Source organism: Podarcis erhardii (assembly GCF_964252035.2).
Source record: "Podarcis erhardii genome assembly, chromosome: 1".
Taxonomy (NCBI): Eukaryota; Metazoa; Chordata; class Lepidosauria; order Squamata; family Lacertidae; genus Podarcis; species Podarcis erhardii.
In genome coordinates, this window is record NC_138497.1 from 76,079,605 (window position 1) to 76,105,466 (window position 25,862).

At 43.5% G+C, this 25,862-nt stretch overlaps 2 protein-coding genes across 3 annotated transcripts in view; both read right to left on the reverse strand.

The window, feature by feature from the left end:
• The window catches only part of LSP1 (lymphocyte specific protein 1), a 74,956-nt gene extending 64,305 nt beyond the window's left edge, over nucleotides 1–10,651 (reverse strand). For both annotated transcript variants that reach the window (XM_081841537.1, XM_081841536.1), the window contains exon 1: nucleotides 10,393–10,651. In XM_081841537.1, the coding sequence (XP_081697663.1) occupies nucleotides 10,393–10,469 (77 nt within the window). In that variant the 5' untranslated portion in view covers nucleotides 10,470–10,651. The remainder of the gene's footprint in view (nucleotides 1–10,392) is intronic.
• A 7,120-nt stretch (nucleotides 10,652–17,771) lies between these two features.
• On the reverse strand, nucleotides 17,772–25,532 carry TNNI2 (troponin I2, fast skeletal type). The gene is made up of 5 exons (XM_081842366.1): nucleotides 25,374–25,532; nucleotides 23,740–23,868; nucleotides 21,451–21,540; nucleotides 19,717–19,893; nucleotides 17,772–18,221 (listed from the first exon to the last, which is right to left on the reverse strand). Exons 2-5 carry the CDS (start codon nucleotides 23,860–23,862, stop codon nucleotides 18,126–18,128), a joined length of 486 nt encoding a protein of 161 aa, XP_081698492.1. The 5' UTR covers nucleotides 23,863–23,868; nucleotides 25,374–25,532; the 3' UTR covers nucleotides 17,772–18,125.
• Between the last annotated feature and the right edge of the window lie 330 nt (nucleotides 25,533–25,862).

Below are 25,862 nucleotides of genomic sequence, written 5' to 3' on the forward strand. Positions count from 1 at the left end.
TATAACCTGAGCCTAAGTTGGACAGGCTCACATTATTAACACCCCAAGAAGGTCTTGCTTCTTCCCTAGCCACAGCCTTGGATTCCAGCAGGAATCAGGCATGGCTTAGTCTCTCAGCTGCCCAGCCTGCAGCCTGCTTCTAACTTCTAGCTCACACCACTCTGGCCTTTGTCCTCCTAACTACCAGAAAGTTGAAGGATGGGGGCCCACTCACCTCCTCCCTAGCACAGAGCCACATCCTTTGTTACCTTAACGGCTCGTACTTAGGGGTAAGTAGAAGATGACCTAGCTGTTCCAGTAACTGAATCCTTCATGAGATTTTAACCCTTGCTGGATCCAGGAATTAGAAGGGACTCTGGCTTATAGCCTACCCACCCCGACCCACAACAATCCTTTAGCTCCTTAATGCACTTTAATGCCTGTTGCGGTTTAGATCTGCACAGTTCCTCTAACACAGTGAAGCATGGGACTGAATTTCAGGCTTGCAAACAGTCCCACACCCTGAGTGCAGGACATCCCATGTGATATCTACCCTTGGCCCACCCTTCCTTTGAAAGACTGTGCATGCAGAAGATACATGCACCATTGCACATGACTTCTGTGATACTGAGGGGTGCAAATCCAAGGCAAACTTGCAACCTGTTCCTGTGTCTGCTTGCACAAACGGGCATAAACACAGATACACAATGAACCAGATTTATGTTTTAAAGATGCAAGAACTAAGGTGCACTGCTGGGCTATCCTCATGTAACTGCCTTGGTTCTGAAGTGTGTGTGTGTGTGTGTGTGTGTGTGTGTGTGTGTGTGTGTGTGTAGGGGACAGTGACAGCAGAATAAAATACAACTTTATGTAAAATGGGTGCAAATACTTCAGAAATAAGGCAGCTGCTCCTCATGAATCCCTACTGAAGTGCCTAAAGCATTTCGCCTTCGTTCATCCAAAGAATAGTAAAAAAGGATCAGCAGCAACTGCAAATCCGCAGCACTCTCTGTTTATTGTGCAAGAAATGCACATTTTGTTTCTCATTTTGCTGTGTCCTCACGTCTCCCCTCAAGGTTGTGCTTCTATTACGAAGATAACATATTTTCAAGATCTCAACACTGGGAAAATGCAGCCCTCTCTCCAGATAGTGCAATTGTCGCTATTATGGGTTCAGCTGTGCAATTTGCACCGGCCATCTCTTGAATATTATTTGTGATGCAATTAATGAGGAGTGATAGCACCACAGCCTTGCCATAGATCTCTGCATGCTCAGTCTTCACAATCTGACACGATGATGAAATGCCCGTTGTGCTGATTAGGTGCAATTAATGCCTCTTGGCCCTGATGTGGCTACTTTTAAAATGAGAAATGATGGCATGGTGAAGGCAGGTTCTTGTCACAGCCTAATGCAGTCAGTAGACGACAAAACAGATTTGACTTTTAGTTTGTTTATTGATACTTTCCTTTTAGTAGCTGGGGGCAGCTTTTTCCTGTGTGGGAAGAGGGGACCAGGTGGGGGACGGGACTTTTGCTCCTTATGACTCTCCCCCCCCTTTCAAATCTCCAGAGAGCCCCCAGCAGCCCTACCCGTTGTAAGAAAGACAACTCCAACTACTGAAGCCCAGGATTAAGATGCTCAAGGAACTGCCTTGCACATCTGGTGTGCATTAAGATGGATACATTGACAAAGAAAATATACTCCAATCTGAAGCAAGAATGGGGTTAACCCCTTCCCTTCGGGGCTGAGAATGGCATGTCAGAGGGAACAATCCTTGCCTTATGGTGAAGGCAGTGAGCTGGGAATGGGGAAGCTGGCCCTCAGCTTCTAGCTGTTCCCCCCAACACTGAATGGATTTTGTTGAATGTATCAAACCTCGGTCTCAAAACTTCTAGTTATCTGAACTCGCTGTCAGTGGCTTCATGCATTGCAGAGATTCCCCCACCGCCGCCTCCATCTGGGTGAGATGGCAACTCTTCATTTTATTACGTTTAAATCCTACCCTTCTTCTAAGGAGTTCAGTGTGATTTATATGGTTCTCTCCTGTTTTTATCCTTACAACAGCGATGGAGAACCAGTGGCTTTCCCAGTGCTGTTGGACTGCACTTCCTATAACCTGGTGATTGGCCGTGCTGGCAGGGGCTGACAGAATTAGGTATCCCATCGCTGCCTTACAACAACCCTGTCAGGTAGGCTAGGCCAAGAAATGGTGCCTGGCCCCAAGGTCATGCAGTGAGCGTCACAGATAAGTGTGGCTTTGAATTTAGATCTTCGTGGCCTAACACTCTAACCAATACAACAAGGTAGTTTCAGGAGGCTAATTTGTGCTACTATTTTGGAAGCTCGCAAGGCCACCATAACTCGACTTTCCCTTTAATTTTGATGCCATTATTCATTCTGGTAATTTCTCTGGCATGTGATGAGATTGCTGCTGGTTCCACTCAAAGCAGCCTTGGAATGTTTTCCATGAATTTACCAGCACGTACAGAGAAAATTCTTCACCTATTATGCCTTTTTTTAAAAGTGCACACCTTAAAATCTAAAGTCATACATAATGGTATAAAAAAAATTATATGCATCTACATCAGGGACACTCCTCAGGAAGCCGGGATTGACTGTGGCTCCCTGTTGAGAGCAGAAGATAGCAGCCCCAGGTTTGCGGCAGCATAATGTGTAAAGCAGTCCTAAGAATTGGGTGTGGATGTGGATATGGAAAGCCCCTTCCCAGGTCTGTATAAATCCATCGCAAATCATTAACCCTCTACCTAGCAACACCATGCAGTGTTACTGACAATCAAGTATACTCAGTGTACATCTTTGAGTACATTGGAAAGTACTGCATGAACATTACAAATAACAACATGGAAGGATGTCGCCTGCCACATAAGGGTGCATTTAGAAAACTCCTTCATCATGCCCAAAATTGTCAGAAGATGTCAGTTAATGTTGACCACACTGGGATGGGGGAGGGATATGTGAATCAGAGCCCAGCTGTAGGTTTTAGCAGCAGTGTCCAGGTGGAAATCAGGATTAAATGTCCAGGGAAAATCTGGACGTATGGCAGCCCACGGCAGCAGTGCCGTTTTTGCCTCTTTCCCATAAAAATAGCTCAAAACTGGCATAGCTCAACAACTTTTCTGTCCAGATTTTCACTGTGTGAAATATGGCAACCCTATCTAAACTGTCTCCAGAAAATAAAACATTTTAGCAGTCTTGTGAAGAGGTAGAAAATGGCAAAGCAGAGCCTGCCCCCTTGAGGGCAAGCAAGAAAATATGTATGATTTCTGACTGCTTAAAATATACATGTTCCTCAGGCGGAATGAATGGTTTTTCCCCATGTGTGAAACAGAACAGTCTCAAAGATTTATAGCCATGGAGCAGATTTCTCTAAATACACATATTTTGGCATAACCATAGCCTGTATAGTTGTGCACATGGCCATTTGATGTATGTCGAGAAGCAAAACATGAAATCAGACTGGGGTGCATAAGCTAGCAAAATCCTATGCATGATTGAGAAGTTTGTTCCACTGAGTGCAATGGAGCTTTCTCACAGGGAAAAGTGTTTAAAATCACATCCATAATATGACTGCATATGGCTGATCTCCTGTGCTGTTTATTAACTTTTCTAAGCCAACACACTAGATTTTTTTAAAAAGTAAGTAAGTAGTTGCTATGACTGTCTAGTTTAATCAAAACAGGAACAATCTGTTCCAGAAAAGAGTTCTATTCTACAGTGTGCATGTTCATGATCTGCACTCCCTTGTGCTACTGCAATAAAACACTAAGCCATGAGTGGAGAACATTTGGCCTCCAGATGTTGCTGAACAACTCCCATCAGCCCTGACCATTGGCCATGCTGGCTAGGGATGATGGAAGTTGGAGTCTGGCTACATTTTGAGAGCCAAAAATTCCCCACCCTTGCGCTCAGTCAAACCATGGGTAAGCATGAATATACAAATGTATGAGTACTCACAGCAAAAACTGCAACCACTTTCCTGCTATGGTTCCCCAGCGGTTAGAATTCTACTACTCAATACTAAGCAGTCATTTCCTGTTTAGAAAGTAGCTAGGATTTTACCTGAGCCATTCAGCATAGGATTGTTTCATATATGGCCACAAGTATGTGGGAGAGGTGAGGCTTACGATGCCAACAATTGTCAGAGTCCAGAAGCAGGACCTTTTCAGTGGTGGCCCTGACACTGCACAACTCACTGCCCAGGGACATTAGCCAAGCCCCCTTCCTATGGCTTTCAAGTGTGCTCAGAAGACCTACTTAACTGTTTTGTCTTAATGTAGCCCAGTTTTAAAATTGTGTTTGAATTTTATTGTAGCAGTGTGATACTGTAAGCTACTTAGTGAAAATGTTTTTGCTTTGAAGAACAGGGAATAGGTACCTAATTTAGATCACTCAGACGATATGCTGAACAAAACTATTCTGCAATCACATCAAACAGGAAAGTGCTTGCAGTTGTTTTAGACAAGATCGTGGTTTGAAACAATCTCATATCCTCTTCCTGCATGCCCTGCCTCTTCTTCCTTCCACTCCCTGGTGGATGCTCCTTTTTTGAATTTAGATTGTAAGCTCCATGTACATCAGTGAAACCATATAAATGATCATGATAATAGTAATGAGTTCAGTGTTGATGTTCCTGTGTCCTTCTGCAGGTTTTCTTGTGATTATGCTCAATGAATTTTCCTTTTCTTTTTGCTCTCTCACTCTCCAGTGGTATCTCTCCCATTTGCCTCTAGATATGTTGGTATAACATAGGTGCCATGGTCCTTGGTATACTTGTGTCTGTCATTTCCTTGGTAAGGTATGTGTTTTCACAACACCACTTCATTTTAAAGAATTGTAGAGTTGGATGGGACACCAAGGGTCGCCTAGTTCAACCCCCTACAATGCAGAAATCTCAACCGAAGCATCCACGGCAGATGGCCATCCAACCTCAGTTTGAAAACCTCCAAGGAAGAAGAGTCCACAACCTTTCAAGAGAGTCCATTGCACTGTCGAACAGCTCTTACCATCAAAAAGTTCTTCCTGATGTTTAGTTAGAATCTCCTTTCTTGTAACTTGAATCCATTGGTTTGGGTCCTACCCTCCAGAGCAGGAGAAAACAAGTTTGCTCCATCTTCCATGTAATGGTCCTTTAGATATCTGAAGATGGCTATCATATCTCCTCTCGATCTCCTCTATTTCAATTGTTTGATTATTTCAACAAAGGTCTCATGAAAACACACTCCTTTCCTGAAGCCATGGAAGAATACTGTTCCTCCTGAACTTCAGTTGTCTTCATCTGGGAAGCAATCCACTCTGTGCGTTGCTTGGACAAATACCTGTGCATGGTTCATTTTAACACTGAAGAGGTTATCTGTGTGATTTACATGCATGTTCTGCATATCTCCATGTGAAACTCTCTTGAAGATCAGCAGGGCATGCAAAATTACATGCAGCACCAGCTTATGCATGTTTACTCAAAAATCAGTCCACTGAGCCTTACGTTTCTGGTAGGTTTGCTTATTAAGAAGGACAAAGAATGCCAGATTGTAGGGGACTATCAAGTCTATTGTTAAAAATGTTGTATTGTATCCAGATTTCTTTTTCTAATGAGTGTTTTTTCTTTTTAATTGCAAAAGGTATTGGACATATATTGAATATCACAGTGGTTATGCTATTATTTTATATTTTATGGTGCTTTGAGCTGTGTCCCACTTCTTCGTTGTACTGTTGTATGAGTTATGATGGCCTTTGCTAAAGCAACAACAACAAAGGTTTGGATTTGGTAGGTATCTTTCATATCAAAGTCTGAACGAATCAAGAGAAATGAATCAAAATTCATATTCTCATTAGTTGCTACTATCTCCCTGCCTTTGTTAGTCTAGTGCTGTTGCAATTTCCAGGAAATACTTCAGGCTTAACAAAGCAACACTTATCTCAGTGTGTTTCTCAAAGGACCTGAACTACATAAGTCAGACATTTTTCAGAAGCTTGATAATGAGAATTCTTTTCTCTTTGGTTTCAGGGGAAAGCTCCGGAAGATTGATCAAAGTGATCAAAAGTTTTTGTGACTGTAACTAAATAGTTTTTACAGAGAGTGTTAGACTGATTCTCAGGAGCGCCCACATCCCCTTGTCAGGCACTTAGAAAATCACTATCATGCTAATTGTTAACCGAGACATGACTGGAATTTTGACTGCACAAAGAAAAGATTTTTTAAAAAAATGAAGGGAGAATCTAAAGCAAATAAAGAGTGGGAAACTGCATACTTTAAATGGACTGATAACCGATTTCCTTGTAAGCTGTCATCATACATTGTGTCTCACTGCAGCAGTCAAGCTGTATTTCAGCTTTTCCTTTTGTTCACTCAAGTGCACCATATTTTTCACCGAATTTTCACCAGGTTTTTAGTACAGCCACGCACGCTTGAGTTATACATAGAGCTGCAACTCCTCTGCCCCACCCTCTGGAATGCAGTTCCAGGGGTCCAGAGATACCTCACTAGATATCAGCTTTCCCAGACAATCTCCTTCCAGTGCTGGATATTCTTAGCAATTGCTGTAATCTTACTTAGGACTCTCCAAGTCTCCTCTAAGGGATCTAGAGAATTCAGGACAGCTGAGGATGAACGTGGCAAAGGAAGGGATGGAGCCTGCTGGCACAGCAAAGCTTGCCTTAATCGATGACCATACATGGGCAGCCTCTGAGCTTTGTAGCGCATTGGAAACGAGAAGCCTGAGTAGGAAGGCAACCTTGAAGGTTGTGCAAGGATAGTTGATTGTGTCTGTAAGAAGCTATTTTCTAGTGATGTACCTCCCAGCTTCACAACAAGAGAGGTGCTAGCCTGCCTCGTAAGATATTGGCCTGTACTTACGTCAATAAAATGTGCTTGTTCTTGCACCAGCTTTAGTGGGTGCAAAATGAAGTGGCTGGTTATAGGTTGGTACAACTGCAGGAAATGCATCTTGCCACTGGTTTCAGGAAGAACCCAGAGTGCTGAATTTAAGCTTTGAAGTCATTTGTTGCTTAGGAGTGTGTTGTCCAAAGGACTGGCTACCTTACAAATGTGTCTGAGCTTTAAGTTCTTTGTCAGACCTCCTTTTCTGGGTGACTTCAGTGAGGGCTTTTAGGGTGGTAAAAGTAAAGGTACCCCTGACCATTAGGTCCAGTCGTGGATGACTCTGGGGTTGCGTGCTCATCTCGCTCTATAGGCCGAGGGAGCCGGCGTTTGACCGCAGACAGCTTCCGGGTCATGTGGCCAGCATGACTAAGCCACTTCTGGCAAACTTAGAGCAGCACACGGAAATGCCATTTACCTTCCCACCGGAGCGGTACCTATTTATCTACTTGCACTTTGACGTGCTTTTGAACTGAAAGGTGGGCAGGAGCAGGGACTGAGCAACAGGAGCTCACCCCGTCGCAGAGAGTCGAACTGCCGACCTTCTGATGGGCAAGCCCTAGGTGGTGGTGCCCTGCTTATAGAATGTCGTCCCTGGAGAAGTCTAGCTGGCACCGTCCTTGCAGTGTTTTGTGTTGGCCAAATGCATAGGAAAATGCACAGGAAAGCATGGCATAAAATTGTGTGATGCAACCATCATATATTCCCCCAGAAAACAAATCAGATTGAATACTCCATATGTAGCCAGCATCATATAAGCTCCTGCAGCATCACCCTAAAGTTTTTAATTGGTGATCTCAAGGAACTAATGGAAAGGCAAATTCTGAGAGAAATGTGAAGGGTTCTTGATGTTTTTTATGGTGAGATATCAACATGCAGGAATAACCCCATATAGTGCCAGGGGAGGGGGAGTTAAGGATATAACATATGAGTTTCCATAAATTATCCTTGCCTATTCCTGTAAAGCTGCCTGTGACAAAATGCAAGAATGCTGAAGAGCAGTTACTTGCTTCAACAAAACTTTATAGCAACAATTCAAGGGGAAAGAGGAACTGCACTAGGCAAACCCTGTGGTTACCCTAAGAGGAAATACGCTGTTCACAGAATCAGTTTCAAGAAAGAAGAGGAGGAGAAGGTTATAACGAAGAGCCATTTTCATCCTTGCAGATCCTTTCTTGGCATTTTGTGCAGAAGGGAAGTGAGTGACTAGAAAAGAGCCTTGAGTCTTGCAATCAAGGGAGTGGCTAGATGCATGTCTGAGTCCTGCAAAGACTTCCTCAGCGATAATTCCTAAGTGGATTGCAAAAATGAGGCTCTGTGACCAATTCCCTACATCACATTTTCAAAATGCAAGGGGTGGGCGTGGATGCAGAGGCGAAATGCAACATAAGAAGCAGAAGTCAAAGGCAGTTAAAATAACTCATTCCTTGAGCTACTCACCACCTCTAAAATAGATTATGGTTGTCACTTTTCATTTTGGCAAATGTTCTCAAGCTTACATGGACCCATTCATCTTTAACAGGCCTCAACTACTATTTTGTTCACTCAAATCCATCAATTTAAAACATCAATCAAAGGGGAAGACCACTTTCTACTATTTGCACTGAGGCTTATAGGAGTGTGCTTACAATTAAGTACTGCTTTTTGTCCCTTATTCCAAATTTTCTAAGAGGTCTAACTTCATGCAAAGTTTTACAGCAAGGTTACAGCAGCTGTGGGCACAGGGCTGTCTCCACTAACTGTCTGTCCAAAAACGTCACCTTACATGTGTTTGCAGTGAGCCATAGGTCTGTGTCTATGTCATTAGCATGTCACCAAAAGCAATCCCAAGTCAAAACTGCCAACTTAGAAGAAGTGCCAACATGGTTAAAGAATAAACTGGCTGCATGCCCACGGATCATGTGAACAGACTTCCATTGATATGCAGTGATTTTCACTTTTATGATGAAGGGAAATAAGCAATTCCCCTTAACCCTTACAAAACATGAATCAAGCATAGCCTTTTTATCCCTCAGTGCTGTTGGCGCCAACAGCAGCATTGCCTCCAGGGCAAATTCTGCCTTGCAGTGTGGAAGGAGAGGAGCAGCTTTCATCAAGACCACAGTGCAAGGGGAAATTGTAAAATAAAAATCCCCCACTGCATGCCACAGTCTCAATCCTGATCTGCTCCCCCTACCTGTGTGTTATTTTACTTCCTCCACCACCCCGCCACAACCACATGGCTCCCTTTTTTGATGCTGAGAAGATACAACCTTTTTTATTCAGGTTAATACTTAATGCTGAACAATACTGTTTTTTTGTAAAAGGGAGGGAGGGAGGGAGGGAGGGAGGGAGGGAGGGAGGGAGGGAGGGAGGGAGGGAGGGAGGGAGGGAAAGAAAGAAAGAAAGAAAGAAAGAAAGAAAGAAAGAAAGAAAGTCGCAGCCTAGTCTCCCCAAATGTGCAGGTAATGTCAGGGGCATCTCTGAAGTCCTGGAGTCCGAACTCTGCAGCTGATATGAAGCATTTGGAAGAGTGGAGATGCATGGCCACATCACTCTGACACTTGAGATGTGCTCTGACATGCACAGATTTCCATCTTCTCATCCCCATTATCATCCCCGGATATCATGTAAGACTAGACCTGATGGCAGCAGCTCCATCAGTGCTGGGGGGGGGGGGAGTAAAGAACCCTTCCCCTTCCAACAACTTAGTGTCTTAGCAGCTCCTCCCCCCCCCCAGCTACTTTTCCACAAGTATTTCATGCTTCCCAGTATTAAGAGTCCTGCTTGGGGCGGGGGGATGCAGCATCAAGAGGGAACAGATTTTTGGGGTGGGTCCTGCCATGCAGTGGGGTGAAGTGGCCTGCTTTTGGGGGGGCAGGCATTTGGTGCCTGAATGGCACAACAAAACCTGAATGGCACAACAAAGCCTTGGCAGCAGAGGGTGATTTCCATTGGGGCTATGCTTAAGGCAACAAAATGCCTTGAGTTGCCACTATAGATTATGCTGAGGTAAGCCATGGATGAGGGGTTCTACACTCCTCGCCCACTTGTCCCATTTTGCTCCTCAAGCTAGACTTCCCACCTTTTCACATGGCTGAGGCAGGTCAAGATTTAATATCTACTCTCATCACATCAATCTTAGCCCTAATACTCAGCATTTATATAGCACCTTAAGTGCGTTCAAAGCACTTAATCATCCTACCACACCCAAGCACGTTCATATGGTGAAGCCATACTTCAACAAGAGCACCCCAGCTCACACTTCTCCACTTCTATGCTAAAACCATTGTTTTTGCAAGAACAGCAGTGGCTCAGAAACTCATCCATGTGAAGCATGAACAAGTTCCCCCAAAGTAGTCAGCAAACCTGGTCTCCAGATCTCCCACTGATTGATCTCTTTTTAGATAAGCACCTCCCCTTTCCGATCTTCCTTTTTTCACTTTGCTAACCTTGAAACTGTCACAAGACATGAGGAGAACGAGAAGCCGAAATGTGTCCTGTTGAAGCCGAGACATGCATCAAGGCCCTTCCTTACCTTTGTGTCTCGCCTTCAGCCCCTTCTTCTACCTCAATCTCGCACTCGATGTCCCTCAGACATTCCGCATCAGCCATTTTCTTTGCTTGCGAAGAGTGCAATTGAGTCAACTGGCTCTGTAGACGGTTTTGTAAGAAGACCGAGCAAGCAGATGAGCTCTCCCCACTCTTCCTGTATTGACTCTAAAGCCAGCAGCACCGGATATCATGTAAGACTGAAGGTGCGAGTTTGTTTTTCACTCAGAAAGAGCAGCAACAAAAAAAAGAGGAACAAATTTCCCCACCCACCCTAAGATGCAGGCCACAAAGGGGAAGAAAGAATGATAGCAGTTTGAAGAAGAGTCTTTGTCCTTAAATCAAGCTGAACCTCACAAATGTTGCATCAGCAGCCTCTGTTCCTACATGTATGGATAACTCCTATTCTCTTTCTCTCTCTCTCTCTCTCTCTCTCTCTTAGTCTTATCTATGTTTTGTCTATGTTAGGATCCTTAGAGCAAATAGCAGGGCTGGGAGATTGGGCAGTTGCAACACTGCTTCAGCAAGTTTCTACAAGCAGCATATTTGAAGGGATGGAATGAGGGCCAAAGTCCACAGCCTGGCAAATATGGAGGAGCGGAGAGAGCGCCTAAGTCAGTTGGAGGGTTGGTTGTAAAATGCCTCATGGCAGTCAAGCAGCCGCCATGACACCCCAAAAGTTATTGATTTGTTTCATGCATTTCTCCCTGTCACTCCTCCATCATATTTAATTCCCACAACAACCCTGTGAGGTAGGTTAGGCTAAGTGGCAATGACTGGCCCAAGTCAGATGGCCAAGTGGGGATTGAACCCTGGTCTCCTGGGTCCTAGTCCAACACTCTAACCACTATGCCACACATACTCTATTGCTAACTACCTTAGTAATTGTGTTGTTCTGTATTGCCTTCCAAACATGGCCTTAATACAAAAAGAGGGGGCTGCTGATGGCCCCAATATGCAGCTGTGCCATAGCAAGTAAAGTGGATGTTTTATACTGAGCTCTTTGACTATGAATAAATGGATTTACTTCCAAGTAAATGTATTCAAGATTGATGTGCACATACTCCAATTTAAGCTGATTTAAAAGCAATATGATAAAACCTGCTTAATACTCTTGGCTTAGCTTGTAGATCAGCCAACCCAGAACTGGAGTTTGTGATAAAAAAGAACGATCTCAAGTAGCATTAACAGTTTAAAGCTATTCTCTTCAGTAAATCTCTAGTGTATGTACATGTATATATCAAAATAAACTTGAAGAGCTGATCGTTTATCTTTTAAATCCTGCCTTTTTATTAACTGGTTTGAGTCTTTCAATTAATGAATCAATTAAATATGTATATGTTGCATTTCAATTGCAGGTAATTTTTCAATATCTTTAATAAAAGTAACCATTTATTTTGATTAAATAGCACATATATTTTAATTTGGAAGGTCCCTTTGATCACATTACATGGATTAGAAGATGCATTTAGGACGAGGTTGTTAGTACCCTCCACAAAGGCAACTGTACTTCAAAATCACCATATATAATTGGTTCATAATTGGCATTTGATTTGTTGTGAGGAATCAGATCATTCTCCCAGCTTAAGCAAAACACATTTGTTGAGTATCAGTGAATATCTTAATCTGCAGGTCCAAGGCTTCTAACAAGTTATCTATCCAGACAGCTCAGAGGACAACAAACTGAAACATCTGGGTGGGGTGGGGGAGTTAATGAAAGGCCTTAGAACGATTTGTACATAGATTGGTCTCTACTGTGGCAGATGAAAGGAGAGATGGTGGGGTAACCTCACCAAGTAGTCCACCACTTCCTTCCTGTGCCTTCTTTTCCTCTGTGTTGCTACATTTTCCGTGTGCTCATGGATGAAGCAACTCCTCCGAAATGGCTTGGACAAGAGGACACAGTTCTGAGGGCCCCTTAGATAGGCGAGAGCACAAGGTTCTCAAATCCCTTGCACAAGAGCTGAATAAAGGTGATGAAAGGAGAGACAGGAGTTACATTTAGAGCATTTAGGCTCCCTGATGACTGAGATAATGTATGTGCAGTGCTTTGAAGACTTAGTGCAAAGCTCTGCATGTCTCCTAAGAAGCAAGTCCTGTTGAATTTAATGGGACTTTCAATATTTTTCCACATTTATTAAAATATTTCAAAACCGTAGCATTTCCTCTAGCAGTTCTACCATATTTAAGTGCCGCGTTAAAAGCCTGTTTACACACACATACACACTCGCACACTTAAATTATTTACTGTGTCAATATTCTGCTAAATTAATAAATCAGAATATTTATGCGGGAGAAATAAATATATTTTTCGTTACATAGACTTTGTAGCTGTTCTCTTGGTTTTTAAAGAAAAGGCAGTCTTTAATTCAAAGACAATGCCTTCATCCAGCGAGCCTCCCGCACACCAGGATGTTATACAGCTGCCGCTGTGAGCCAGGAGTTCCCCCGCTGCACAGGGGATCAGCACTGTCAAGTCCTGCCAGTGTTGCTCACCTTCTAAGGAAAGGAGGGGGGAAGTGAGCCTCTGGAGTCAATCACCCACACCTCACACAGGCAATGATTGCTGTGAGAACAGTCAGCACGCACCAACACTTGTTTCCACGTGTGGATTGCCCATGCTGATTGGGGCAAGTATTTCTAAAAGGGATATGCTCTCCATGGAAGCATTGTGAAACAGATGCATGACATTTACCGCTTGTGCATTTGCCCCAATCTATTTTCAATTTTGGGGAAATGTTTCCAGTCAATTTATAGTATTTCTAATTCTGGGCAACCCCTCACCTGATGTGTGCTCCATCCTCTGTTGGGGACACCTGTTTCCATCTCCATGCCAACAAATCTACTTATGCCTCCCCACAGCCTAAGGTGCTTGAAAAGAATTCTTTTGCCTTAGGGGGCCTGCTTAGCACAGGTGGCCTGCTTTGCTTTTCTGCCTCACGGGTTTGCCAGATCTCTGAACAAGAGAGCTTTTGCCTCATTGTTATGCGTTTGGATATTTCCCCCCAGATGATGCTGTCAGAGATGCTGTTGGGAGGAACTCAGCTGTGAAGATGTTTGTTTCATAGGGCAGTAAATTATCTTTCTGTGGAGAAAGTTCCTGCAGGACTTAATAATCGAGTCACTTCTCCTAACCTTCATTTACTTTGTGCTTCCCATTGTGCAGTACAGTGGTACCTCAGGTTACAGACACTTCAGGTTACAGACGCTTCAGGTTACAGACTCTGCTAACCCAGAAATAGTACCTCGGGTTAAGAACTTTGCTTCAGGATGAGAACAGAAATCGCACGGCGGCAGCGGGAGGCCCCATTAGCTAAAGTGGTACCTCAGGTTAAGAACAGTTTCAGGTTAAGAATGGACCTCTGGAATGAATTAAGTTCTTAACCCGAGGTACCACTGTATATCACAGGTCTGGCCGAACAGAACAGCTTCCACAGTAAGGGATAGGGAAGAAAGTCAATCCACATTGCCTTTAAAACCAAATTTATCAAATGTACGCTTCCCCCAAAACAATATGAGAACCTAAGCACAGCCATCCTTCGAAATTCACAGTTAACCAAATTTCACGATGCCGTTCCCTAACCACTGTTCACGAAAATGCATATAATAGGGGAAAGTGTGCTTTTATTAAAAAAATCACAGTTTGCCGCAGACATGCAGAGAACTGAATTTAAGACTGGTAAAATGAGAAGCTGAGAAAACCGAAACTGACAGCTTCTTCCACCCCTATCTGTGACATACTTCATGATACAGAAAATAATGTAACACCAAGCAGGAAATTGCCTGTTATTCAGGGTGGGGGCATTTGGCTCTGTCAAAATAATACCAGGCATAAACCTGCAGTCTGCCTCCCCATTCCCTAATCAAGAAATGTCAACCTCCCAGAAAATGTATCCCATTGGCCCAGGTTGATTGCAGTTTAAGGGGTGTCCGTCTCTCCCTTTTCCTCCCTTTCTGCATCTAAGGAGTGTCATACTTCTTGGGCGCTACTAGCTCATACCTCAGACACAGCTCAGAGCTAGGCCATCTTGGCTTTGATAGGTAAGCCATGGTATGTACCTAAAGAAAAATCCTTGGGCTCTGAGAAGAAGGAAGTTGGGGCCCTTCCAAACAAATTTTAAACCTTAAACAAAATTTAAAGATAAAGGGTTGTCAGAACCAGCAAGCGACACTGTTGGGTGAATGGAACAACAGTTGCTCTACTCCTCTTTGAACAGGAAGTGACTCTTTAATGCAGTACTTCCTTTATGCTTCCACCTGGCTGTTCCACCATCAACGCTCATGGAAACATATTTTAAAAGCGGCAGAGATAGCACAGGATAGTACGCACCCCGGAAATGATCTCTTTCAGCTTCTGCCTTCTGGAAGAAGGTATAGGGTTATAAAGGCCAGGACTAGCCACCTGAGAAACAGTTTCTACACAAATGCAATTCTGGTTCTAAACGCAGTGTAAGGGGTCTCTATAGTATAGTGTATTTTAAAATGGGGTTTTAGAGTTTTTAGAGGTTTTTGAATGTTTTATGTAGTTTTTATGTAGTTTTTATGTAGTTTTGTGGTAGTTTTATGTAGTTTTTCAATTTCATTGTTCTGCATGGGACAATGACAATAAAGATATCGTATATCGTATTTCACCTGACACAGTTCTCACCCATGTAGAATGGAGAAGACCCATACATGCTGAAGCTATGCACATTTCTAGACTCCACAGCTCATTAAGCACTATTTCTCCCATAGGCCAGCCCAAGACCAAAGGACAAAATGGTCTCCCACCATCCAACCTTGTTCTGTGTACAGAAGCTGACTGGACCATCAGCTGAATCTTTTTTCAGTCCTGACAATGATGTTCTCCACAGCACCTGAAGCCAGCTGGCTAGTTAGGGAGGTTCTGATCAGGCCATGTTGCACACATTGTTCTGTCCTCCAATAGAAGCTTATAGCAAGGGGCTCAGAAGCTGCAGCAGAGGGAAGGACTACCACCACTGCTCCAAAGCCTCTGCCATCTGTTTCATGCAAGCGCCCACTTCCCCTCCAACTCCCCTCTCCACGTGCCTGACTGCCTGCATGCGTTTTTAAGAGTTGGAGCCTGCAGGTGGGCACTTGAGCTTTCTATAAATTGCCCCTGCAGTGTTTACCATGGACAGTGAGCCACTCAGCATCACAAGAGGTGTCATAATCCTCCATAGGCCTGTTGTAAAGATCAAGATTATACCTAAATGTTGTTTCCAGCTCCTTTTATTGTTTCCAGCTTCAAGGCCATGTTGATGGTTGACAGTATGCTGCCTTTGGAGTGCTTGCCCTGCTCTCCCTGCAGAGTCACAGCTCACTGCTGAACCTTCCCTAAGTCTCCAGGCTAAGTGGCCCCCTATGTCTCACATCTAGGGCGTTTTTCTTACATCTCTTTCTCTCCATTCAGGCTCCTGCTTAGTCTTGGGTTTCCTTCCTTTTACCTCTCACTTCAGGATCTAGCTTAGCTGGCCTCCACACTCCTTTTTTGCATATGTTCCACTTCTGGAAATACAGGTACATTCATTCTTTCCTTTGGACATAGTGATGTAGCTCACTGTCATGTTGTTTCAACAGTCAGCAGTTTCCCCAGCTTACTTGCAAAGCAGTGATGAAGAACAAGTACTTCTAGCTCCCGCAGCAGGAGTTCTCAGCATGCTCAGTCAAATATTGGGATATACCATTCAAAACCATCATTCTCTAATCCTTTGGAATGAAACTAAAATTATAGTCAATTTGCTGATAACAGCCCAAATAATAGCTGCATTCCAAAAAGTAGTACATTAGCTAATTGAGGTTAATGGTAGCTGAGTTAGATTAATGGGTTCATAAAGCATGAGAGGTTCTGCTAATAGATGCTTTATTGTTTTGTCGGAGTGCATAGCTATAATTTTAAGATACATATTTTTGTATTTTATTCGTTCCTAGGAGATGACTTGCAAATCACAGTGAATCTTTCGTATTTATTTGTGCTCTCTTGTTCTCTTGTGGTATTTACATTTGTGCATGTTTTGCTATGAAGCCCTTCACTAAATTTGTAATTCTATTTGGTTTTTATAGATTGTAATTTAATTTGGATTTTATTTTAATAATAAATATCTGATTGGGGTTTGCAGTCCATTTGGAAATGGAGAACTGGCCATCATAGTGGCAATGCAATAAAGGTTCTGATCCACTATGCCTGTTATCAACCTTTGACTGCCCATGGATGAAGTGAGGCCTGTTCAACATTAAGGATGTATCATTCTCTTGGTTTCAAAGTTCAGGTTGTGAGTGCTATTGCTTATGAAGCCAAAACAGTAAAAAGCCTAAGGAAGGGAGGAACACAGAAGAGAACATTGAGGACTGAGCATGCTCTGTGACCATTGAATGCTGACTGAGTATTGAGTGAGGCAGTGGTGTGCAATGAAAAACTAAGGCGGCCTGGAATGGAATGAATGACACTCCACACTGCAACATTTTGTTGTCGATCCCACATGTAACTGAAGCAGCAGATTGTTGTGAACTGCCCTGTGATCTTCAGATGAAGGGCTATACAAATTTAATAAATAATAATAAGAGATTGAGTCTCACAGGTGACTGGAAGGCCAGTCAATCACTATGTTCAGCATCTAATAAGGTCTCTCACTGCCATAGTTGGGATGGAGCACCTCATTAGCCTGCTCAGCAGACACACTGAGAAGAAGTCACATGCAGCTGCTCAGATTTTTTAGGTGTGAGGCAGGCAGAGTAGTTTTTTCCAAGTAACCCTGGTGTCAATAATGATGACTATGCTAAAAGAAAATGTCCTTGCAGTGAGAACACTGAGTTAGAGGAAGACGGATAATCCTGCTTAATCCTTTGCCTGCTAATACCTTAAAAACAAGCTACTCTCTTCAACTGGCACCAGAAGCATTTTGCTCTATTCAGCGGCAGCACCCAAAAAGCCTCTCTTCCTTTCGGCCTGTGGACAGAGCAAGGTCCTGAAGACAGGGGCTTTTATGGACATTTGATCTGCAGCTGAGTAGCTTGTTCACCCATTCAGTAATAGCTATTGCTGTTTTGTGATCATACAAGTGCCTCCTAAAACTGTCCCTAGTGCTCCAGAAACAGGTGGCTATGAGGCAAAAAATAATTTGGAGTGCAGCTGCAAACTTGCTTACATTCAAACTCTGCAAACTCTTCTCAAAGGCAAGAGTTAATTCCATGGCACACATAATACAAAAGCACCACAAGGAAGTCCTCTATGTATGCATTGCAAAACAGCAACTGCAGTTTGTATCTGAGAGAGATCTATCTGCAGTTTCCATGTCAGGAAAATACAACGCAGTCACGGCACAAAGTCATTTTGTACCTCAGCCTCCCAAGGCTTACAAATTCAGCCACACTTCCAAAGCTTTATTTACATCAGTTTAGTTGTAACAACAGGTCCTACCAAATTACAGGATTTAATGACTGGATTGTTTCAGGTCATGCAGCTACCAATGTTGCAAAATGGGTTTTAAGACATTTCACAGCTCAAGACAATTGTCTTTCCAGCAATAACATGGGGTCAGGCTGCGGGTAGGGTCTGTAAGGTGGACTGCTCTATGAAATGCAACTGTGGCCTGAGGACAGTCATCCCAAAAACAGCGCTGTAAAGGATTGGCAGAAAATGAGGTGGCAGGATAGGTGGAAAAGGAGCAGTGGGACTTGGATGGGGGATGAGGATTGGACTGAACAGCTGCATGGTTCCTATTACTCGCCGCCTTCAAACATCTTCTTCCTGCCCTCCATGCCAGACTTCTCCTCAATGTTCTTCCTCCAGTCACCCACGTCACGAAGATCCTTCTCCTATGGGAGGAAGGGGAGAAACATTCAAGCTTGGTCAATGTCCTTGAATGAAGGGCCACATCCATTTGCTTTTCCTTACACAGCCTTGCTTGACAGAGAGAATGCTACAAGCACTTGTGTATGAGCAAAGAGTGTCAGTTATATAGGGCTGGTTCACAAGCTCCCAGCCAGAAAGGTGAGCGTTGGTATCTATGAATCCCAAAACAGCATAAAACTCAACACAAAACACAGCAAGAAGTGAAAATGATTATTCTTCCAGACACAATTCAGAGTCTTGGACACACATGGGTCGCACCCAATGTTGGTCATACTGTGAGCAGACCCACCAAAATTAATAGACATGACTAACTTGAGCCCATTAATTTTTATGTGTCTGCTCTAAGTAAAACAGAGTTGGGTACAACCTAATAATCAGAAAACCCTGGAAGTCAACTAACTGTACTGCTTTTGCAGTCACCTACTGCTTGGTTAAGCTGGATGCCCTTCCTGGTTCCTGTCATCTTCTAGCTGATTTAAAATGCAATTTTTAAAAACTCACTGTTGTCTAATTGTGGCCTTTTTAAATTCACCATTATCTCAGTAATGGTTCTTTATTACCATTGTTATCAGTGTGCTTCTTGGAGATGTTCTCCTTTAAGAAACCCACACAGCATGTTTCTTGCTGATTCATAGGAAGCAAACTGGTAGGTTTTCACTCTGACAGGTTTTGGTGGGAGTGGTGAGGGACGCAGAAAAAAATTGCAGCGCTATGAATAGTTGACAGTTTTTCCTTTTACTGTGCACTGCTTGTCTTAAAGCTTCGTATTTTATTCTGGCTTTAATGGGTTTTTTTTTAAAAAAAATCAATGCTGTAAGTTGCCTTGAGACTCTATTTGGAGGGGGGTGAAGGTAAAACAAAAGAATGAATTTATGTTATTTTACTTGTGATCTGTGGCTTTAAATTAATGCACAACCCTATGAACATCTGCTCAGAAGCAAGCCCCGTTATGTTCAATCAGACTTATTCCCAAATATGTTTACACAGGACTGCAGTCTTGATTGGACTGAAAGGTCATTGCCTGCATTTGTGCATCTGCAATTATAGTACTAGTAGCTACATACCTCCAAGAGGTAAAATGAAAAAAACCTGACGTAATTTTCTTAAGTACAACCAAATATGATTGACATTGAATGTAGTACCAAAAAAGGGGGGGAATAAACAGCATCCCAGGCTTTTGCCCAACTGAGCTACTTTAGACAATTACCAGGTGAAACAAAAGAAAGAACCTGAGGCTAGTTGCTAGTGACAAGGAAATGAATGCAACAAAGAAGTAAGGGAACATTGTTAAATGCTAAACTGAGTAACTGGGGACTAAGGGGAGAAAGATACCAGACCTGAACACAATGTGTCCATGTATTTGACATGCAGTTTCATTGCAAATCAGGATTTGGGTAGACAGCTTTGCTAAATTACACAGCAGTCATAGCAGATGCTTCTTTTAACCCCTTAAGATACCTTTTCAGTGTCTTCCTTCTTGACTTGCTTCAGGTTAGCTCTAAGATCCATGCAGACCTTGTGTTTGGAGCCCAGAAGGGCACGTAGCATAGCGTCTGCAGACATGCGGACTCTCTTCAGAGGTGGCCTCTTGAACTTGCCCCTCAGGTCAAACAGTTTCTGGCTCAAATCTTCAAGCTAGAGGGAGAGGCAGAGAAAGAAAAAGGTGCAAGGGTGGGAAAGGTGACTGAAATTAGATTAGGGGGACACAGCACAAATCACTATTCAGTTATAGGACACAGCCTGACAAAGTAAAGTATACAGAAATTACAGGACAGAAGCAGGCACTTGAGGGAAGGATACAAAGGGAAAGTAGTTCTAGGAGTCACACTGAAGGTATGTCTGTACCTACTCTTTTCTGTGTGATAGCCCACAAATATACTACAAAGATGTACTACAAATATATAGCAAAGACTGCATTTAATCCCAAGAGTTGTCTCCTATTGCTCTGCTTCTGTTCTCACAAAAGAGGAACTAACCCTCCCACAGCTAATTTGAACATTACAAAATGTAATTTGTTCCATGACTTCTTCCTCCTTTTTACACTTTTTAGAAAATTGGTGTCAATGTACCAATGCAACTACCCCTAGTAACAAGTAAACACTTTCTTCTAGGTGGCAGATGCCAGTCTTCTATAGTTTCTTGGTGGTTTCTTATCCTACTGAACACACATCATAGATTTCAGGTATAGCGTGTTCTCCTTCATGGAGAGCACATGTTGCGGTGGGGGCCAGCAGGACACTCCAAAGTTGGGGGCGGGCTAACTGATTGTTGGCCACTGATGCGATTGTGGCTTCCCTTGTTGTTGGGAAGAAGTTAATGTTGCCATTTATTGATTGACAGCCAGAAATACTAAAACTCCTTGCACGAGGCTAGGGCTTCCTCTTTTCTCCCGTGCATTGGATTGCCCGTCCCTCCCTCCCTAGAATAGGGTTGTTCGCTTTGACCTTGCTATGCCTGTCATGGGGTCGTCTGCTTTGGAGCGGGGGCCTGGTAGGAATTTTGTCCATCTGACTGATTGGCTGGGGCCATTTGGTTTTTGCCTACTGCGTAGCAAATCGTCACAACTTGTAAGGTTGCGGTTAGGCATTGGTTTATGGTTTGGTTGGTTGAGGGGCATGGATTGGCTGTGCCTGCCCCTCTAATGCTGCTGATGCAAGGGATTCCGTTAAAGTAATTGGGGGCTAACTATTGCTTGTCCACTCTGTCAAGGGGGCTCGGGCCATAGCAATGAGCTCCTGGTTGCATTTGGGGTGAGGGCAGGTTCCCTGCTCCGCGTAACCCCCAAGTGTATTCCCCCATTCTGACTTTCGCATCGTGCGGAATGTCAGTCTGTCCCCCATGGTGCCAACCAATGCCTAAGCAACCACTCACAAATTTGTATTTTAATAAAGTTGTGGCCAAAATTATTGCCAAAAATCTTAAACAAAAAATTCTGTGTGATGTGTTAGTGGGGTGGACCTGGGGACCTCGACACGCAAACCCTTTATGCACACCCTTAACACAGAAAGTGAGACCTCCGACAGTCTAGAAATGTAATTTTGAATCCATTTGTGGAATTTTGCCTTTGTCCAAGAGCTATATACAAGAAGTTATTGTATCCTTCTGGACCCAACCCACTCTTTGGAAACAAAAGCAGGACAATAAAGCCCAGAAATTGAAACACACACTCAATACAGCACAGAGCTGGATTACCTCCTTAGTAGTTTTCTGTAACTTAACCTCTGTGTCATATCTTTCCTCATCAACCTCCTCTATCTTAGCATGAAGTTTTTTGCAAAATTCCTGTTGAGAAACAAGGAGAGATTATTAAAGAGGGTTGCTGAAACCCATAGGGCATTTCCTCCCCAGTCTTTCTGTGGGGAAATCTATATTTTATGTGTCTTCAGTACAGAGGTCTGGCTACACAGTTTCAGTGTTCATAGTGAGTTCTTCAGTCCAGCTGCTTTTTTGAAAATCTGAGAACCTACATCAAGTGGAGAGCATTTTGACAATCCAATCCTGTGCCTGTCTGCTCAGAAGTAAGTCTCAATGAATTCAGCGGGACTTACCCATCCAGGGGTCCTTTACCTTTACCTACTTCCCTGGCAAATGTATGCATAGGATTGCAGAATATCAGAATATAAATATAATAAATAAGTGGGATTTTCTTATGCCACTTCATCCTTTCTTTAGGATGGTGTGTGTGTGTTACTGAATTGCTAGTTTTGCATTAAAGTGTGTCCATACCAAGGAATCCTGATTCACACCTGATGTAATTTACAGCTTAATTCTTTTTCTTTACTTACTTCTGTGGGACTTGGGTTTGCTGTCAAAGTAGAGCTGAGGAGAAAGTTCCATGACCACAAAATTTGTCATTGCATGACCCCCTCTCTGTCTGCCCCAAATGCCCCTTAAATCTGTTCTGTGGGTTCCCCTAACCCTCCAGAGCAGATTTGGGGATATTGTGGGCATGAACAGGGAGGGGGGGATCCCATTGCACTAGTGCTAATCCTTGCCCTATTACAACCACTTAGCTGAATACTGTCCTTAGTTCATAGATGTGTCCCTAGGATTGCACTCTCAGCCACCTCCTTCACTGGACTAGATTCCACTGCAGTACAAGAAACCTGCTATGTCATTAGATGCAATAATGGCTACTTGCATAGGCCCTGCTGAGGGATGTGAATTATTTAATCACGAGATTATAGAGCAAGTCATGAAAGGTGGTGGAGGCATTTTTCTTGGCATGGTTGTGTCTGCTTTCCCCTCAGTCAGGGACACTGCTTCAGAGCTCAGTGACCAGGGGACTATGGGACAGGAAGAGATGTAAGAAATGTGGGTGCAAAACTTTCAGGAAAACTTAAAGACTCTTGGTGTATCCAACCATAAACTGCAGAAAAGCAGCATATTTCTGGAAAACACATTGTAGTTGCTTCTTCATACCTCATGTTAACACATGTCAGTGACACACATAAACACTTAAAAAAAAAAGCAAAGGGTTCTGTGCCTTTGAAATGTGTATCTGATATAGGAGGCTCCCTTAAGCAGCAATCCAAAACAATATTCCTAGTAGTAAGCCCTACTGAACACTATAGGCCTTACTTTTGAATAAGCACACACAGGGGTGGACTGTTGTTTACAACAATCACTCAATGTGCAGAAGCAATGACCGGGTCAGATATATAGGCGATTCTGAGTGAAAAAAATCACATGGGAGCTGAACATGACGGGGTGTGGGGTGGGTGTGTGTGTGTGTGTGTGTGTGTGTGTGTGTGTGTACAGCCCTAGAAATACAGTCCAACCTTACTTAAATGATGTCTTTGCTTCAAAAGCAACATAGGAGCAAATAATCCATAAAAAATGCAATAACAAATGTTGCAACTCAATATGTCAACCTTGATCACTAAACAACAGTATGGATTTTGATAAAATATCCTATGTCAGGTTTGAAAGGAACCTGGTGCCCTCCAGCTGTTGATGATCTCTAGCTCCCTTTATTCCAAAACATTGGCTAAACTGGCTAGGGCTGATGGGAGTTGGAGTCCAACAACATATGGAGGGCTACACTTCCCCACCCTTGTTCTATGTAGCTGTTTCTACCAATGCTGTTGCATCATGTATGATCAGGCAAAGTTGTTAAGCACAGATGTGTTCTAAAAAATAAAATAAAAATTACTGTCTGGACCAATATGCATTCACTCATATGCTCTTTGAAGACCTAGTGTGAAAGGAGATTTATCATTTACACAGGCATGTCCAGACCTCTGGGTTTGAAGATTGTTTGGAGCAGGCAATGGACTGAGACCAAACTAGAGGTGAATGAAATTAAATAATAGCAATAATAATAATAAATAATAAATAATAATAATAATAATAATAATAATAATAATAATAATAATAATAAAACCTTTATTGTCACTACACCTTAGAACTATACCTTAGAACCGACATCCTATGTTGCGGTTCTTGTGCAGCAGTGAATGGAGGAGATTAAATTATTACCTGCAATTCTTGCATGGAACCTGGGAGTGACAGAGGTGGACAGTGCTCTGCAAGGTAGTTGGCCTTTTCTTGTTCTTTGGCTACAGCTTCTTTTTCAAGTTCACCAGCAGCAATCTGGAGCATAACACTCTGGAGGATAAAGTTGGGACAAGCACAATGACTGGAGGAACAGAACGACTTCTCAAGGCAATCGTCATCATACACAATGATACACAAACACCCACCAGGGTGAAGTGCTGGGCATAGAGAAATGGACTGGGCAGAGCCAGCATGGGCCTAATGGGAACAGGGTAGGATGGGGTTTGGAAGCTGCGGCCCTCCAGATTTTATTGAACTCCCAACTCCTATTAACCCCAATCGGAATAGCCAACTGTCAGGGTTGCTTAGAGCTGTAGGCCAATAATATCTAGAGCAGGGGTCAGCAACCTTTTTTGGCTGTGGGCTGGTCCAACATCCCTCAGACCATGTGGTGGGCCAGTCTATCTTTTGGGGGGGGGGGATAAATGAATTCCTATGCCCCACAAATAACCCAGAGATGCATTTTAAATAAAAGGACACATTCTACTCATGTAAAAACACACTGATTCCCGGACCATCCGCGGGCCACATTGAGAAGGCGATTGGGCTGCATCTGGCCACCGGGCCTTAGGTTGCCTACCCCTGATCTAGAGGTTCACAGGTCCCCCATTTCTGGTGTAGGGCCAGGGCTTATGCTCATGGCCAGGCTCTGCCATGACTTCATTGGGTGGTCTTGGGAAAGCCACTGCCCCTTAGCTTCAGTATCCTGTGTAAAACGAATACTATAATGTTTGGATACAGAGTCAAGCTGGTTGTAACAGCAGATGTTCTGTTTGCTTAAACATGCAGCTGCGCCAGTCATGTAGAATGAGAGGGTAGGCACTGATTTTAACAATGAAAAGGATCCATATGTGAGAGGTTCAAAACCATACCTGCCCTCAACAACACACACTTCTGGATTATGTCCATGCAGTTTCTCGCCCTGAGCACCTTTCTCCTCAGATCAGCTCCAGTATCACAAGTTGCCTCAGCTTGGCAAAAAAACACTTGGGGGGCGGGAGGTGTGGTGGTGAAGTCTCAACACCATCCATCCATCTGCCCCCTTCCCTGTTGACATATGGCTGATGGGTGCCACATGATTGTGGCAGCTCTGTGTCTAAACTGCCATCATTGCTGCCACCGCCATGGCAAGTGTGGGGCTGTTGTACTTGAAAAGTTAAACATGGCAGATGCTGTGAAGCAGGGGTGGGGACCCTGTGCCCCACTGATGTTGTTGAGCTACAGCTCCCCTCCAGCATTGCCAGTGGTCAGGAATGGCGGCAGCTGTCATTAAGCAATATCTGGAAGGCCACCAGTTCCCTATCCATGCCGTCAATTGTCTGACATTTTAAAAGTGCTCTTGTAGATGAATAGCAACAATAGAAAAGGGTCTTAGTGTGGAATAGTCAGGCCAATTTTCTGTAGGTGTCAAGAAGCCCTTTGGAAAAGGGGCCACTCAGGCAAAGTTCAGTGCTGTGAGGCTTAGAGCTTTTTACCATCCACATCTCTTACCCAAGGGGAAAAGTAAGAAAGAAACAGAAGTCGTTTTGTTAGGAACGACCAGAGAGAAAAGGTACCTTGAGATGCTGCCGGCGGGCAGTGATTGCCCTCTTCCTTTTCTGAAATGGCAAGAAGCAAAATGAGAAAGAAGTGGATTACTTAAGTGTTTTGTCCTTCTCACAGTCACAGCCGATTTCTCCCCCTCCCCCAGGCATGTCTTTTGACATTGCTTCAAGAGGCAATTGGGTATAGATGTCAAGATTTGCCCTCGAATGATGCTAATTGGACCCTTTGCTTCTGCAAGCTGGCTCCTCATAACAACAGCACATTCTATCTCTGGTGCTTTGGGGCAGAGGGAATAGCCATTCATGTTTTGAATAGCTCCCTGACCTGCTTGCTGTACTTTCATTTGAGGGCATCCCATCCAAGTCATGAATGTTTAAGAAATCTGATAAGGTCACCACAGTATGGGGGCAGCCAGACCAGAATTTGGCCTTTTAAAGGCGACTTTTAAAGGCAATGGAAAGACTTGGCTCTACTGCAGTAGGCTTTGGTCAAAATCTATC

What these genes read in the sequence shown, in the direction of transcription:
- TNNI2 (XM_081842366.1), bottom strand. Translation starts at nt 23,862, where the DNA reads ATGCTCCAGATTGCTGCTGGTGAACTTGAAAAAGAAGCTGTAGCCAAA. An exon ending in GTTCCATGCAAGAATTGCAG is followed by an intron (nt 21,541 to 23,739) that starts GTAATAATTTAA and finishes GTTTCTCAACAG; the next exon opens with GAATTTTGCAAAAAACTTCA. An exon ending in AGAAGGAAGACACTGAAAAG is followed by an intron (nt 18,222 to 19,716) that starts GTATCTTAAGGG and finishes TTCCTCCCATAG; the next exon opens with GAGAAGGATCTTCGTGACGT.